General features: G+C 37.5%; 1 protein-coding gene across 1 annotated transcript; it reads left to right on the top strand.

The window, feature by feature from the left end:
- Window positions 1-1,695: 1,695 nt before the first annotated feature.
- On the top strand, window positions 1,696-2,342 carry LOC113310004 (NAC domain-containing protein 72-like). Its single transcript, XM_026558539.1, has 2 exons — window positions 1,696-1,942; window positions 2,056-2,342. Exons 1-2 carry the CDS (start codon window positions 1,696-1,698, stop codon window positions 2,340-2,342), a joined length of 534 nt encoding a protein of 177 aa, XP_026414324.1.
- Window positions 2,343-14,885: the final 12,543 nt, after the last annotated feature.

Raw genomic sequence — 14,885 nt, 5'->3', positions numbered from 1 at the left:
TCAAACACCCCACTTCCCAAATGAGCAGGATGAGATCAGATGGTCTCTCACCTCTAACAACAAGTTCTCTGTCAAGCCTCTCTATGATAAACAGATACAAGACAAATATGCTAAGGATACTTAAATAGCCCCTTGGAATCAAATCTGGGGACTTGATACTAATCATGATATATATCTATTCATCTGGAAATGTGTCAATGGCATTCTCCCAATTAATGCTAAGACAGCTAGCATCCTGAGTTACATTGATCCAATTTGCACTTACTGCAAGAATGGAGCTGAAGATACAACACATGTCCTATTATACTGCCCTGCTGCTTCTGAAGTTTGGAGGCATCTTTTTGGAGCTCATCATAATCTCTTCTCCTCCTTCAACTCCTTTCATAAGTGGCTCAACAACTGGTTCCAGGCTGATAATGTTAATGCCAGCTGGAATGAAACTTATGCCACTATATGCTGGTTCATCTAGAAAGCCAGATGTGACTGGGTCTTTAGGAAAATATCTTCTATTGCCTCTGTTACTACTAAAGAAATAACTCAGCACTTATGAAGTCACTCAAGAATTCATCATAAGCCAGGGCATATTATCAATAATCTTAACTATCAGTCTAACAACTCTAATTATCCTCCTGAGAACTACATCCAACAAAGACACACAACTGATAAATTTGGAATCACTATTAGCATGCACATTGATCCAGCTGATTTGTACCAGGCTACTAGTGATGCCCAGCCTTATACTAACTACTCCCTTGTTGTTGTGTCCTTAACAGGTCAATGCTTGGGAACCAGAAACTTCAAGGACTTTACCACTGGAACCAACAGAGCAGACAGATCAAGTCGAGGGGCTAAACTAGCACTGACCTGGGGAAAAACCATGCAGCAATCTAACATCAACTTTGCTGCTGAGTCTGAAGACACTCACCAAGTAATAAAAACAAATTACCAAGGGGAAGTTCAACAAAGGTTCAAAGGAAGGAGTAATCAACAACAAGGAAACAACAACAACAATGATCCAGTCGATTTTGTACTAGGAAAGCTCTCCAAAGTTACTACACAACAAAACTATGCGGCCATCAACCTAGCAAGACTGGCCAGACAGTCTTCTCTCTTTACTGATTCTACTTGGAGAGGAACGAACTTACATGCTATCATGCATGCTTTGCGAAATCCCATAAACACTTCTGATGAGGATTACTGTAATAACGTTAACTTTATTTTGAGAAACAACCCTGTTGCTAGAGCGAGCATAGGCAATATCCTGGATGTAACCAGGAATGGGCTGTCTTTCTAGACACTCTGACTCCTTTTCATATATAAAAAAAGCCAAAGACGAACTTCAATTGGCCGCTTCATTTATGCCGAAGAACCAAGAAGTTTGCGAAGTGTACGTACGATTTAACCTTATTGGGCCTGAGTAATGAACAACCAATTTGGGTTAGGTCAAAAAGGCACATGTGTCAAAGATCGCCTGCCGATTCCCCGTCCAAAAGTACAGATCCAATATGCGGAAACCTGTTTTCAACTAGGAAAAGGGAACAAAGGGCACTTGCCTCTTGACGACTTGCTAGCTTATAAATACCCTCGTAGAGTCTCCTATTTGGTTACATGAATTTTAACCTAGCTAGTCAGGTAAAAAAAAAAGTATTTGGTTTTGTTAATTTTCCTATATTGTTTAAGCAAGAAATAATAATAATGGAGAAAGTAGATTTGAAAGGAAAGAGAAAGATAGAGGACGTCTATGAGAGTCAAGATGTTCCTCGTCATCATTGCTTAGGAAATTGCAATCATGATGTTCCTGCCGTACAATTTGCTCCTCCGGATCCAAAGTTGTTGTCTATGTATTTGAAGCCGAAGATAGACAATCCTGAAATTAAGTTTGAACTGATGCCTTGTATACCCGATGTCGATGTTTATAAATATCATCCTGAAAAGCTTCTAGGTAAGCACATTGATCGTATATTGTGTTTATTTTTATTTTTTCAATTAATTTTGGTTAATTACTGTGGCTACCACATTCATCGGTTGTACGTTTAACTGTATGTTTATTTACAGAAAAATACCAACAAAAACCGGCGTATTTCTATACCAAGAGGACCATGAAATACCCCAATGGAAAGAGACCCAATCGAAATGTGAAAGGACGTGGGTACTGGCGAATGATTACAAAAACAGAGCCCGTCATGGCAGGAAATACCGAAGTTGGGGAGAAGAGTGGCCTCGTCTTCCATACCGGTCGTCGAGAAGATTGTAAACGTATTACTGAAACCAATTGGTTGATGGAAGAGTACCATATACCTGGTAGTGACTGGACACTGTGTTGGATCTATTTGAATATATAGATCGACTCATGTTCGAGGCCATGCACTACAGCTAGATATAGATAGATTCCCTACACATTTTTGAGCTTTGTGGTTGGACCTTGGGGTCTATCCCTTGTGATGCTTATAGAAAATGAGAAAATGTGGTTTCCATATTGAAGGTTAATTGATTTTATTTCTTTGAAAGGTCTCACTTTTCCATGTGTAGTTCCGACAGAGCTTATGGTTTTTTTTTTCAATTCTTCCGGATTTTGTTACGGTTAGGAGTTCATCTCACCGAACCGTAAGTTAAAAAAAATCAGTGTTTTTTGTTACTTCAATCAACCTGAAATTCCCACCAGAATTAAAAAACAAAAAAAGTCCTTGGGTGAATTAATGTTTAGGGTTTTTCGAAAGAATCTATTTTTTCTTCCTTTTAAAAACCCAAAACACTAACTTTAATTTTCTATCTCAATCTACAAACCAAAATCATTGATATATTTTAATAAACTAATACGAAATTCCTTAATCTCATTAAATGAGGGTTATTTAGTCATTACAAAAATATTTTATATATGAGGATTTTGAAATTACTAGTTGGTGATCCTTTTCTATCCTATTATTGAAGCCCCACTATTGGAATGTGACATGTGACGCCCCTATTATAGATTTCTTTAACAAGTCTTGTGATGTGTTAATCTAATTTGTTCAATGATCAAAATTTCTGCTAATATAACAATCGCAAATGACGAGAGCTGGGTAAATCTAATTCTTGACGCTATCGCTGAGCCAACCTCTTGTGCATGCGAAAGTTTAGAGCTCAACTCAACGGTTGGCCAAGGCTACGTCTATGTTAAGATTTTAACAGAATTTGTAAACTTAAACATGAATTAACCATAAAAGCTCTAAAGAGGGCTTGGTCAAGGGGATCAAATTTCCCATACCGGCCGTATATTATTTTCACTGAGGCATGTTATCTTCTTACATCTCTAAACCAGACTAAATTAACGTGGTTTATGTAGTCAAGATTGCAAATGCTGCTCAAGGCCATGATCCCCGACCCCAGAGTTCCATGCTACTAAGGATTATCTGAACAGGTACTGAAATGAAAGAGATTAATTTTTATGAATCTGGGGTACTTTTCAGCAATATATAATGTGCATCAAAGGCACAAGAGATTATTGCCCAGAATTAGACACGCTACAGCAAAGAATAAATATCTCAGATTTCATTTTCCCTAGATGCAAAATGAGAGCAGAAATTTTCAGATTCATAATTGTACTAAATGGTTTTCATTTTCTTGTATGCGGCGGCCAATCAACCACCTGTTGCTTTTGAATGTGCCTGCTCGATTGATTGGGACAGCACTTGGGTTGTATACGAGGCCGAGTGACATCTTTAGTTTGTAAGCACTCTGCTGCAAGAGAAAGAGCTTGGTACAAGCCTTGCTCTGGATAATGGCCTTTTAGTAGTGGATCAGCCACCGTAGTGAATTCCTCACCGCCCACCAATTTACATTTGGCCTGCATGCACACTCACCAAACAAGAAATTCTATCAGCGGATGGTATTTTCTCAAGCATGCATCTGTTGATTATTTGTTTTCCTCTTAATAATGCTTGAAAATAAACAACTAAATAGTTCTACCACTCGATGAGACTAGGTGTAATATCTGCAGTGCGCCCTGAAATCAGTTCTAGCAAGACTAAGCCAAAACTGTGGATATATGTCGAATGATTAAGTGAGTTAAAAATTGAAATAAAATTCTGGTGCATGGCGATAACACTGACGGCTGATCATGAGTTGCCACCTTGCACGGTTAGACTCCGCAGGTTCTGGTATCGGTTCCTTGAACCCGGGAAAATCTGACAATTTGGGTTGATATCCTTCGCATATGAGAATGTTGGAGGGTTTGAAATATCCATGGATTACTGATTCACCATGTAATTTATTACTTTAGCTGCACCAGCTGCAATTTTCATCCTTGTATTCCAGTCCAGAGGCTTCTTATCTAGGAAAACATGATGACAATTTGAATCATCTTAGTCCCAACTGAGAAAGGTCAATGAAAGAAAGAGACTTAGGAGGCCATATATCTTACCGTGTAAGTAGACCTTTAAGGCGTGAACAAAATATATCTGGTTTCCGCCAATGCAGTAACCGGTCATGTCGACTATGTTACGGCAACTCCTATGGTGTAAAAATAAATCCATATCTTTGTGATCATCCATTTTTTATGGATAAAAAATATCACTATGGGAAGAATGTAGATCCATATCTTTCTGAAGTCCAGATGGTACTCCACAGATATAGTGAGTAGGCTGTGGAGTAGTCCATCCGGTCATTGGATGACCGGATATGTCATCCGGACATTAAGTGTTTGGATATTTTTTTTTTAATTATCGTTTTCTACAATCCGGTCACTTAGTGACCGGATACAGCAGATACTCTATATCCATCCGGACACTGGATAACCGGATGGGAATTTTAATGGTTTAAAATGATGTAAATATATTTGTTCCTATAGTGTAGCAACGGTTTTGATGATCAACAAATTTTGTAAGTGTTGCTAATTTAAGAGAAGATACCATGCACATTCAACGAATGAGTTGTTGTCTTTTTTTTCTTTTTAAAGATCCGGCCTATGAGGTGAGTTTTGGCTCCACTAATCGCGGATGGACCAAATTTTTAATTTTTTTCCCGCGGTGAGTTTTGGCTCCACTAATCGCGGATGGTCCATATATATATATGGATACTCATTAAGATATGGATGTTTTGGCTCCACTAATCGCGGATGGTCCATATATATATGGATACTCATTAAGCTCGGCCTTAAGTATGCGGGAAGAAGATAGAGGCAGGAGTTCAAATAGGAACAACAACAAGACTAGATGGAAGTCTAGAGGAAAGTCTAGGGGGAGATCTCAATCCTGGCCTAAAGGTGTTGTTGAGTGTTGGGCGTGTAAGAAAGTAGGACACTACAAACGCGACTGTCCGGAAAACAAAGGTGCTAATAATGGTGGAAACAAAGGTAATCAAGAAGAGGTCAACGTACTTGCAGCTGCGGAACCGGTGAAGGTCCTTGTTGATAACAAGAAGATGATTACGGAAGGTTTTCTACTACTCTCTGAGGGCAAGCAAGATGAGTCTTGGATTATAGACTCGGGAGCTTCTTTCCATGCAACGGGTGATAAGAGTATTATGATCTCTTATAAAGAAGGATACTATGGCCAAGTATTCTTGGGTGACGGTGAAGCATGCGACATCATCAGTTTGGGTGATGTGATCTTGAAAGTCAATGGTTCGACATGGAAATTGAAGGATGTACGACACGTTCCAAATTTGAAGAAGAACTTGGTGTCTGAGGGCCAAGTTTGTGATGATGACTGTGAAGTTGTGTTAACGAAACACAATTGGAAAGTGAAGAAAGGAGTTATCGTATTAGATCGTGGAGCTAGATTCGGTACTCTATACCGGACTTCAGATGGAACTACTTTAGCAGTGGCTAGTAGTGGTGAAGACACTAACTTATGGCATAGAAGATTAGGGCACATGAGTTAGAAGAACATGAAGACTCTATGTTCGGGAGGATATCTACCTAAGGTGAAGTCTGTTGATATGAGTTTTTGTGAAGACTGTGTTCTTGGAAAGCAAAAACGGGTTAGTTTCAGCAGAGGAGGAAGAGACTTCAGAAGTGCAAAACTTGATTTGGTTCACACGGATGTATGGGGACCAATTGATGTTGCATCTCACAGCGGGTTCCAGTATTATGTCACCTTTATTGATGATCACTCAAGGAAGGTGTGGCTTTACTTCATGAAGAATAAGTTCGAGGTGTATGAAGCATTTAAGAAGTGGAAAGCTTTGGTTGAAACAGAAACTGGTCTGAAGTTGAAGTGTCTAAGGTCAAACAACGGTGGTGAGTATGACAAAACATAATTCTTACAGTTATGTGCTACAAATGGAATTCGTTTGGAGAGGACAGTTCCAAGGACACCACAGGATAATGGAGTAGCAGAATGTATGAATTGTATGTTGAATGCACGTGCAAGGTGCATGAGGTTGTAGTCTGGTTTGCCCGAGACCTTCTGGGCACATGCAACAAAGACGGCTGCTTATCTAATTAACAGGACACCTAGTAGTCCATTAGATATGAAGATACCAGAGGAGGTTTGGACTGACAAAAAGGTAAATCTTTCCTATTTGAAGGTTTTTGGTTGTGTTGGTTATGTTCATCTTAGTCCCGGTGAGAGGTCTAAGATAGGTGCTCAAGCAAAGAAGTGTATATTCCTTGGTTATGGAATTGACTCTTTTGGGTATAAACTTTGGGACTATGAGGGTCACAAAGTTATTAGAAGTAGAGATGTCACTTTTAATGAGAATGAACTGTACAAGGATAGGAATACAGTACAAGTTGAAGATGTCAGGTCAAGCAACGTCGATAAGGAGTTGTATATCGATATTGATGATGTTTCTGGAAGAAGTGTGGAACAAGAAGAGCATGATGTTGCTGATGGCTGTGAACATCATCCCAAATTCTTCTAGAACTGAACAATCTATTATTAAATGTTGCATAGCAGGGACGGAGCCGGAAATTTCATATAGGAAGGGTTAATAGACAAAAAAATTATTTAGGGGGGCTTATTAAGAAATTTTGCTTTTAATTAGTAAGAATTTTGAAGGATCACTAATGAATTAAGCAAAAACAGGAAGGACGGGGGCCACCCCTGAGTTCTACATAGCTCCGTCCCTGCTGCGTAGAATCAAACCAGCACCACAAAGAGCGAGGATGGTTTATATCATTTTGATGCCTAAACCTTGCCATGCTAAGAAAGAAATGGTCAAGTGTTGAACTCTAAAATGGTTTATATAATTTTGGAATCACGGCCGAGCAAGCACTTCCAAATTAAGTGTTGGAAACTTCTGCTTCCAAAACAACTCCCTAAGTATGTTCAAATTATTTCTATTTGGGATTTGAACTAGATAGCTCAATACGTTGACTTAACAGTAAAAGTACCATTATAAGGTGGTTCCCACCTTAACCAATAATTTCCATTTTACAAGAATCCTAATATTAATGATATTGGTGACAATGACAGGGTCAACCAAAGCTTCTAAGGTTTCTTGCTGCCAAGATTTGGTTTCACTATCAATCAACTGCGACAAATACTTTACATCATGTTGAGGATTTTGCGTATTTTGGATCCAGTTGTCTCTCCAAATGTGCACTTCCTCACCAGTACCCGTACCTCCCAAATATAATGTTTCCAGACAAACTATAGTCCGCTGCGTATTTCATTCCAAATCCAAGAACCCTATTTATTTATACCATCAATAAGAAGATTAGCATTCTCAAAATATTTGCATTTCGTAATAGTAGCCCATACATTAGGTTGGTCAATCAATGTCCATGCAAATTTAGTTATTAAGGCTTTGGTTAGAATATCAGTTTTCCTAATGCTTTAACCTCCTAATTATTTTGGGAGAGCAATGTCCCTCCACCTTTTGGGATAGAAAGCCTTTTCACGTTCATGTTTACCCAATAAAACTTCATTTGAATTGTATACATTTTTTGCATTAGCTTTTACGGCATGTGAAAGATAGCTAAGTGATTGAAGTTAGAGTGCCCAAAACAGATTGGTTTTGAAAAGTTTTACCAGGGGCTGCAAAAGAATTTCATTTTCATAATGCCAATTTTATTCTAAAGTTACCTAACAGATGCGCAAAGGACTGGTACGGGAACTCCCAAATACTTTTCCTGCAAATACATTCTTGTAATTAGCAGTATGTTTGAAATTTCATTTTTTATATCATCTGGTACCTTAGGCCGTTTCCTATGGGCATGGAAAAGACATGAGATGGCAAATTTTGCACATATTATGGGCATGGAAAAGTAGCAAACATGCCTCTTTTACCAAGCCAAGTTGAGTCCCTACCGAGCGGTCGATACTCGACTGCCCGGTGTAATATAAAACGATCAGTCAAAGTTAAACCGCCAACGGTGTAAACTCGACTTCCCACTGATTTTCATCCAACTGTCACCATTTCATTACCTTATAAATACAATATCCAATTTCATTTCAACTCACATCATCTCTTCAATCTTCATTCTTTCACTCCACAAATCCAATATGTTAGTTCGAGATCGTAAATTTAGCTTAGATGAAGATGAATGCATTTGCAGGAATTATGTTATTGTTACACAAAATCAAATCAATGGTTCACACCAACATCAAATTACTTTATGGAAAAACATATTTCAGATATTTCAAGTAGAAACATTGAACCTCAATAATCTAGATGCAAATACTTTGGGTCGTTGCATTGGAGGAATCGGTAAGGATGTGAGCTTGTTTGTTGTTGCGCTTATTGAAGGCAATCGAAATCGAGTAAATGGTCAAAAAGAATTTGATGTAGAGCAAATGTGTTGGGCTGAATGGCGCGACAGAGTGGGAAACAATTTTCAATTAGATAGTTGTTATCTTATCTTGAGGGTGTTGCCCAAATATGATGCATTTAGATTAGCATTTGTATGATGCATCTTTCAGTTGTAATATGATGCATTTAGATGTAATCAACATTTATTATCAATGTTTAATTTTAAGATATTAATATAAACCAGTGCATCTTTCATTAAGTTTGTTAATTTACATTAGTGTCTCTTTCATCAGTCTAGATAATTTACATTAGTGCCTCTTTCATTAATCTAGATAATAAAATATAAACTAGACATAAATTACAATAAAGACTTTAAAAATAAAATTTTTGTTAAAGGGAGAGCAAAATGTGATTCGAGGAGCGCAAAAATCGTTTTCGACTCGTTAACTAGGGTCAACTCGATATATTTTTCCAACTCAAACTGAAACACCCTTATGTACCACCTGTGCTCCTCGCACACTTTCAAATAAAATACTGGAGCCATACCAAAAATAATGAATCAGTCAAGGAAAGTGAAATTGTTGATTGATTTCCTTTAGCTAGATGTCAAGAATACTCCAAAACCACAAAACAGAAGAAGAATAATCCAAAGAAAATGAAAACAAAAATGAAAAATCAACATTCATGAAACCATATCAATCAAATCAACCAAGAAAAAAAATTAATCATTTACGCTCAGTGATTATGCTTGGTTTGTTGTGATGAGAACTATACGACCATCATAATTATCAGATATATATATCTATGTTTGTATATTATTTCTTTAACGTTTGCCCTAAAAACAATTGTTTAAGAGGGAAATGGTATTGTATCTAGTTGCCATTGTCAACATTTAAGAGCAAGGAAAAATTGCATGCTATTAGAACTATTAGTCATATATAACGAATATATGTAAATTGAACAGATCAAATGCGGAAGAGGGTTATTAATTCATACCTTGTAATTGCTCCAAAAGCGGATGAATAAGAACCGGTGGATCACTTGCGTTTCATGTTCTTGAACCTCCAAACTCGGCGGTGAGTAGGTGCCATGAAAACGAGCACAAACTATATTTCCACAAACTAAGTATCGTATTGAACTTTGATTTTCTCTCCAAAGGACACTAAGGGATTTCGGTGATTCAACATCTAATGTTTGAATAATAAAAGATTTTTCTAGCTAACTATAATGTTCGCTTACATACTCTCTAGCTAGTTTGATTGCTATCCATACCTAGCTTATTATTTGCTAAACTCATTTCTTTCCCACTTAGTTACTTTTCAGCATATGAGAATTATGAGTCTATTTATACTTGAATTTCAAGCATCTACTCTTGGAAAGTGTCAAGCTTTTGGAAGCAAAAATCAAACACATGGAGTAAGTGATCAAACACTTGTTAGCATCATGCAAACACATGGTGGCAAGAAACAAGACACATGTTTCACCATGGATTGGTAAGTTGGAGAAGGATTTTTCCTTTGACAAAGTAAGCATATGAATTTACTCCACCCAAGATGGACTTTGGTCATGCACACACACAATGGGTGCCCATATTTCCAACATCTCCCACTCACACATAGTGTGTGTAAAACCAGCATGCTTCTCTATCAAAATCCTAAGAGAAAAATGTTCAAATTAGTAAATAGTTTGTGCGACCCCCGAGATACCTTCATTTTGGGAGCTCCGTACTAGAACCTCATTACGAGTCAGCATGGAGACATCAACCCTTCACTAAGAATGTTGGTAACTCATTACCTCAGATAATTTGACTACACCTGACACAATACTCTTAATCCCTTTAGAAAGCAGTATTGCACCCATGTACATTTTATCAATTGTACTCATGATTTTCGACAGACGAAAAACGTTGGCCAGCTATAAGTCGCAATTCATGGTGTATCATCAAATTTTCTTCCAAGAAATTCATACCGTTCAAATTCAACTTAACAACTTTCCTAGACATGTATCATCATAAGGGAAGTTGCATCGTATTATAAAACTTTCTAAAGTAGCATCATTAAGTATCCTCTTCATGACATAAACTCAAATCAAAGGGTAAATGAATAGGATATTAATCCAGTGGCTCACACAACAATGAAGCAGGGAATCATTCATTGCTCTCACAGTCGGTTGACTTAGCACATACATCATAAAGTGTATGCTATGGCGTTTCTCCCACTCAAATGGGCATGTCCAGAATAAAAAGCATACACCATACATATCTTAGTCTAGTCGCCATTTAGGCGCCTATCTTGACTTTCTGTTCCAACAATCATTCACATAGTAATTGTTCAGAAAATCACATCTGGCTTTGTAACAGGCTTCATTGAATGGTGGTTACATTTAATGATCGATCTCTTTGTGAGATCTCATCTTAAACATATTAAGGGGACTTATAGTTGTATAGAAGATTTTGCTATTAAAAGCATGTGGTTTTTCGAAAAACATATCTTCCGAAAAAAAATCTCTTCTTTTGTCTCATCTTGCACGCTATACTAAGCGCCAAGGCGAATCACCTGTATGAGTAGGCCGATTCTTTCCTGCTGACAACTTTAATATCTGTGTACACATCAAAAGTATATGATTTATACAAAAAAAATCATTTAAGAAAGCATAAATACTTATAATAATAATGTCATTATCATATGTTCTACATATCAAATCCTGTTTAATCCCATGTTCTCTATGTGAGATTGAAAAGAAATTCTCGGAATGGGCTTAGTCAAAGGGTCAACCAACATTCTATTTGTGGAGATATGTCTAAGAACAACCTTTCTTCGTGCAACCATCTCGCGTATAAAGTGGAATCTCCTACCAATGTGTTTGGTTTTTCCATGGTATTTGAGATCTTTCACATATGATAGAGCTGATGTGCTAGACAGACCAATATACTTTTTTTTCTGACTACACCAAGTGATTGCACAACCTCCAAGTTTAAAAACGTATCCTGAAGTGGATTTAAACTCATCTCTATCGTTGCTCCAATCGGCATCGCGAAGTCCTCTGAGTCTAATGTCTTCACCATGGTAACAAAGAGGGACATTAGCAGTCCCTTTAAGATAACGAAATATCATTTTAACTGCTTTCCAGTGATCTGGTCCAGGGTTACTTTGGTAACGACTTACCATCCCTACTGCAAAACTTATGTCGGATCTAGTACACAACATAATGTACATAAGACTCCCAACTGCAGATGCATATGGTACGTTGGACATGTATTTCTTTTCTTCTTCATTCTTAAGGCATTGATCGTTACTTAAGACACATGCTTTGTCCATAGGAGTGTAAATGGGTTTGCAATCATGCACTCGAAAGCGCTAAAGTAACCTTTTTATGTAAGTCTCTTGAGACAAACTAAGAGTCTTTCTTGAGCGGTCTCGCGTGATCTTAACACCTAACACATAATTAGCTTCACCCAGGTCCGTCATTTCCAAATTAGAGGACAACCACTTCTTAGTGGCGACAATTCCTTCTGGATCATTACCTGCTAATAAAATGTCATCGACATATAAAGATAGGATAAGAATGCTTTCCTGGGATCGTTTAATATACACACAATGATCTTCCTCAATCATTTCATAACCAGCAGAGGTGATAGATTGATGGAAGCTCATATACCATTGTCTAGACGATTGTTTAAGGCCATAAATGGAACGTTTGAGACGACAACCTTTGCGCTCTTGTCCTTTGACCTCAAAACCCGTTGGTTGAGACATGTAAATCTCTTCGTCTAGTTTCCCATTGAGAAATGCAGTTTTAACATCCATTTGGAACAATTCTAAATCCAAATATGAAACAATAGCAAGCACGAGGGGAATTGAGGCAAACCTTACCAAAGGAGAGAAGGTTTCCTCATAGTCAATACCCTCTTGTTGAGTATATCCTTTTGCCACTAGACGAGCTTTGTATTTTTCGATTGAACCATCTGCCTTACGTTTAATTTTAAAGACCCATTTGTTTCCAATGGCCTTTCCCCCAGGCGGAAGATCAACCAACTCCAAAACGTCATTCTTATCCATTTATTTAATTTCCTCTTGCATTGCAAAAAACCATTTATTGCAATCGACTGAAGAGATGGCTTCTCTAAAGGAAGTAGGCTCATCTTCAATACTCGCAACGTACATTAATATTTCCCCTTCAATCTCAAAGTGACGACGGGGTACTTTTCCACGCTTACTTCTGCGTGGTTCAAAAACTCGTGTCTCTAGCGGTTCACTCCCACTAGGATGTAGACCACTCCTACTATCTTCAGCGATTATAGGTTGAGAAGCTAATTCTCTACCTTCGCTCGAAGATGGTAAGATATCTTCACTCTCTTCTATTTCAAAGAGTTCCAAGATTTTGTTAATGTCACTGATTCGAGGAAAATCATTTTCAATGAAAACAGTATCTATGAACTCTATCTCAGTCATCCCTCCACTTGGATGTTCACCATACATCACATATCATTTTGAGCAATCAGAATATCTTATAAAGACAAGCTTTCTTGCTCTAGGACCTAGCTTTCCATACACATGAGAAGCGTTGTGAACATAACCAACTGAACCCCATGGGCGCAAATTACCTAAATTAGGTTTTTTGCCTTTCCAAAGTTCATAGGGCGTATAAGGAACCGATTGAGTTGTGACACGATTCAAAATGTAGGCCATAGTCATAATAGCATCCCCCCAGAAAGATATTGGGAGGTTGGCTTGCGCCATCATTGATCTAACCATATCTAATAATGTTCTATTCCTCTCTGCAATACCATTTTGTTGCGGAGTATTTGGAATAGTAAGATGTCTAGTTATTCCCTTACTCTCACAAAATTCCATGAACACATCGAATAAATATTCGCGTCCACAGTCCGTACGAAGAGTCTTCAAACTCTTCCCAGTTTGATTTTCAACTTCTGCAACAAAGCTCTTGAAACAATCCAAGGCTTCGTAGCGGTGAGCAATCAAATATACATAACCAAATCGCGTATAATCATCAATAAATGTGAGAAAATAAGAATAACCATGTCTAGCTTTAACATTCATAGGTCCACAAATATCAGAATGTACCAGCTCAAGAGGTTGAGCAGCACGTTTGGCGTTACCAAAAGGTTTTCTACAAGCTTTTCCTTCTAGACAAGGTTCACGTTGTAGGATCAGAATCTCGAATCGATAATGTCTCAGCGAAATTATCAACTACACAACACAACACAACAGCGTCGCAGAATAATTTCAGAAATGATACGATAAACGACATCAGCTAAAATCACGAGAAAGATGTGATAGTTCTGCGAAAATTAGAAAGCTTGTGAAATAAAAATTTGTAAGGTTGGGAGAATGTCACAAACCATACCCGAAAATAAAGGACAGATTAGCTGTCATCCACTATGTATTTTCCTATAAATAGTTGTTCATTTGTAAAGGAAAGAGAGAGATCTTTTTGAGTAAGAAACAAGTAAATAGGAGAGAGAAAGTCCAGAGCAGAGATCATTCTTGATTCCTTTATCTTTTCTTGTAAGAACATTCAAATATTGTTCAATAAAATTAAGAGTGTAAACCTAAAAATGAGTTGAGTAATAATGAAATCATATGAGGGGTGTAGTGCAGGATTTTCTGCAACTACATAATGGCGCTAGAAACAGGGAAGATTATTGAATATTATTCTAGAAAAAGCTGAAAATTAATATTGAGATTTGTGAATGAAGATTTAGAGTGATTGATTAAGAATTTTCCATAATTTCTTGCAATATTGTTAACATAGAAGAAATGGATAGAAGAAGAAATACATCCGAACAACCGACTACTGTTAGAAGAAGCAAGAGAATTGCTGGGAGAGAAAGAAGTGAAATGGGAGAATATACTAGAATGAGAAGTATTAGAGAAAATCAAAATCAACCACCAATTCAACAAACACTAGTTCAAGGGAGGAATACAGATTATGATAGGGTGAGTATACACACTTGGCAATCCAATTCGGCAGAAGAAGTAGAAGAAGAGCAACAAAACAGAAACCATTGACAGGAAGAGAGAAATCAAGAAGCAGATGAAGGAATAATTCATGGATATGAGGAAATTGGAGCATTAGAAACATTGAGACGAAGAATACATGAAGAAAGAAGAGCTGAGGCAGAAGAACGTGCAAATCTAACAAGGAAAAATCACGAATTAAGGATGGAGAATATAAGACTACATAAT

Source organism: Papaver somniferum, chromosome 9 (assembly GCF_003573695.1).
Source record: "Papaver somniferum cultivar HN1 chromosome 9, ASM357369v1, whole genome shotgun sequence".
NCBI lineage: Eukaryota > Viridiplantae > Streptophyta > Magnoliopsida > Ranunculales > Papaveraceae > Papaver > Papaver somniferum.
The sequence above is the reverse complement of the archived record's forward strand: the minus strand, read 5'-3'. Positions and strand labels throughout refer to the sequence as shown.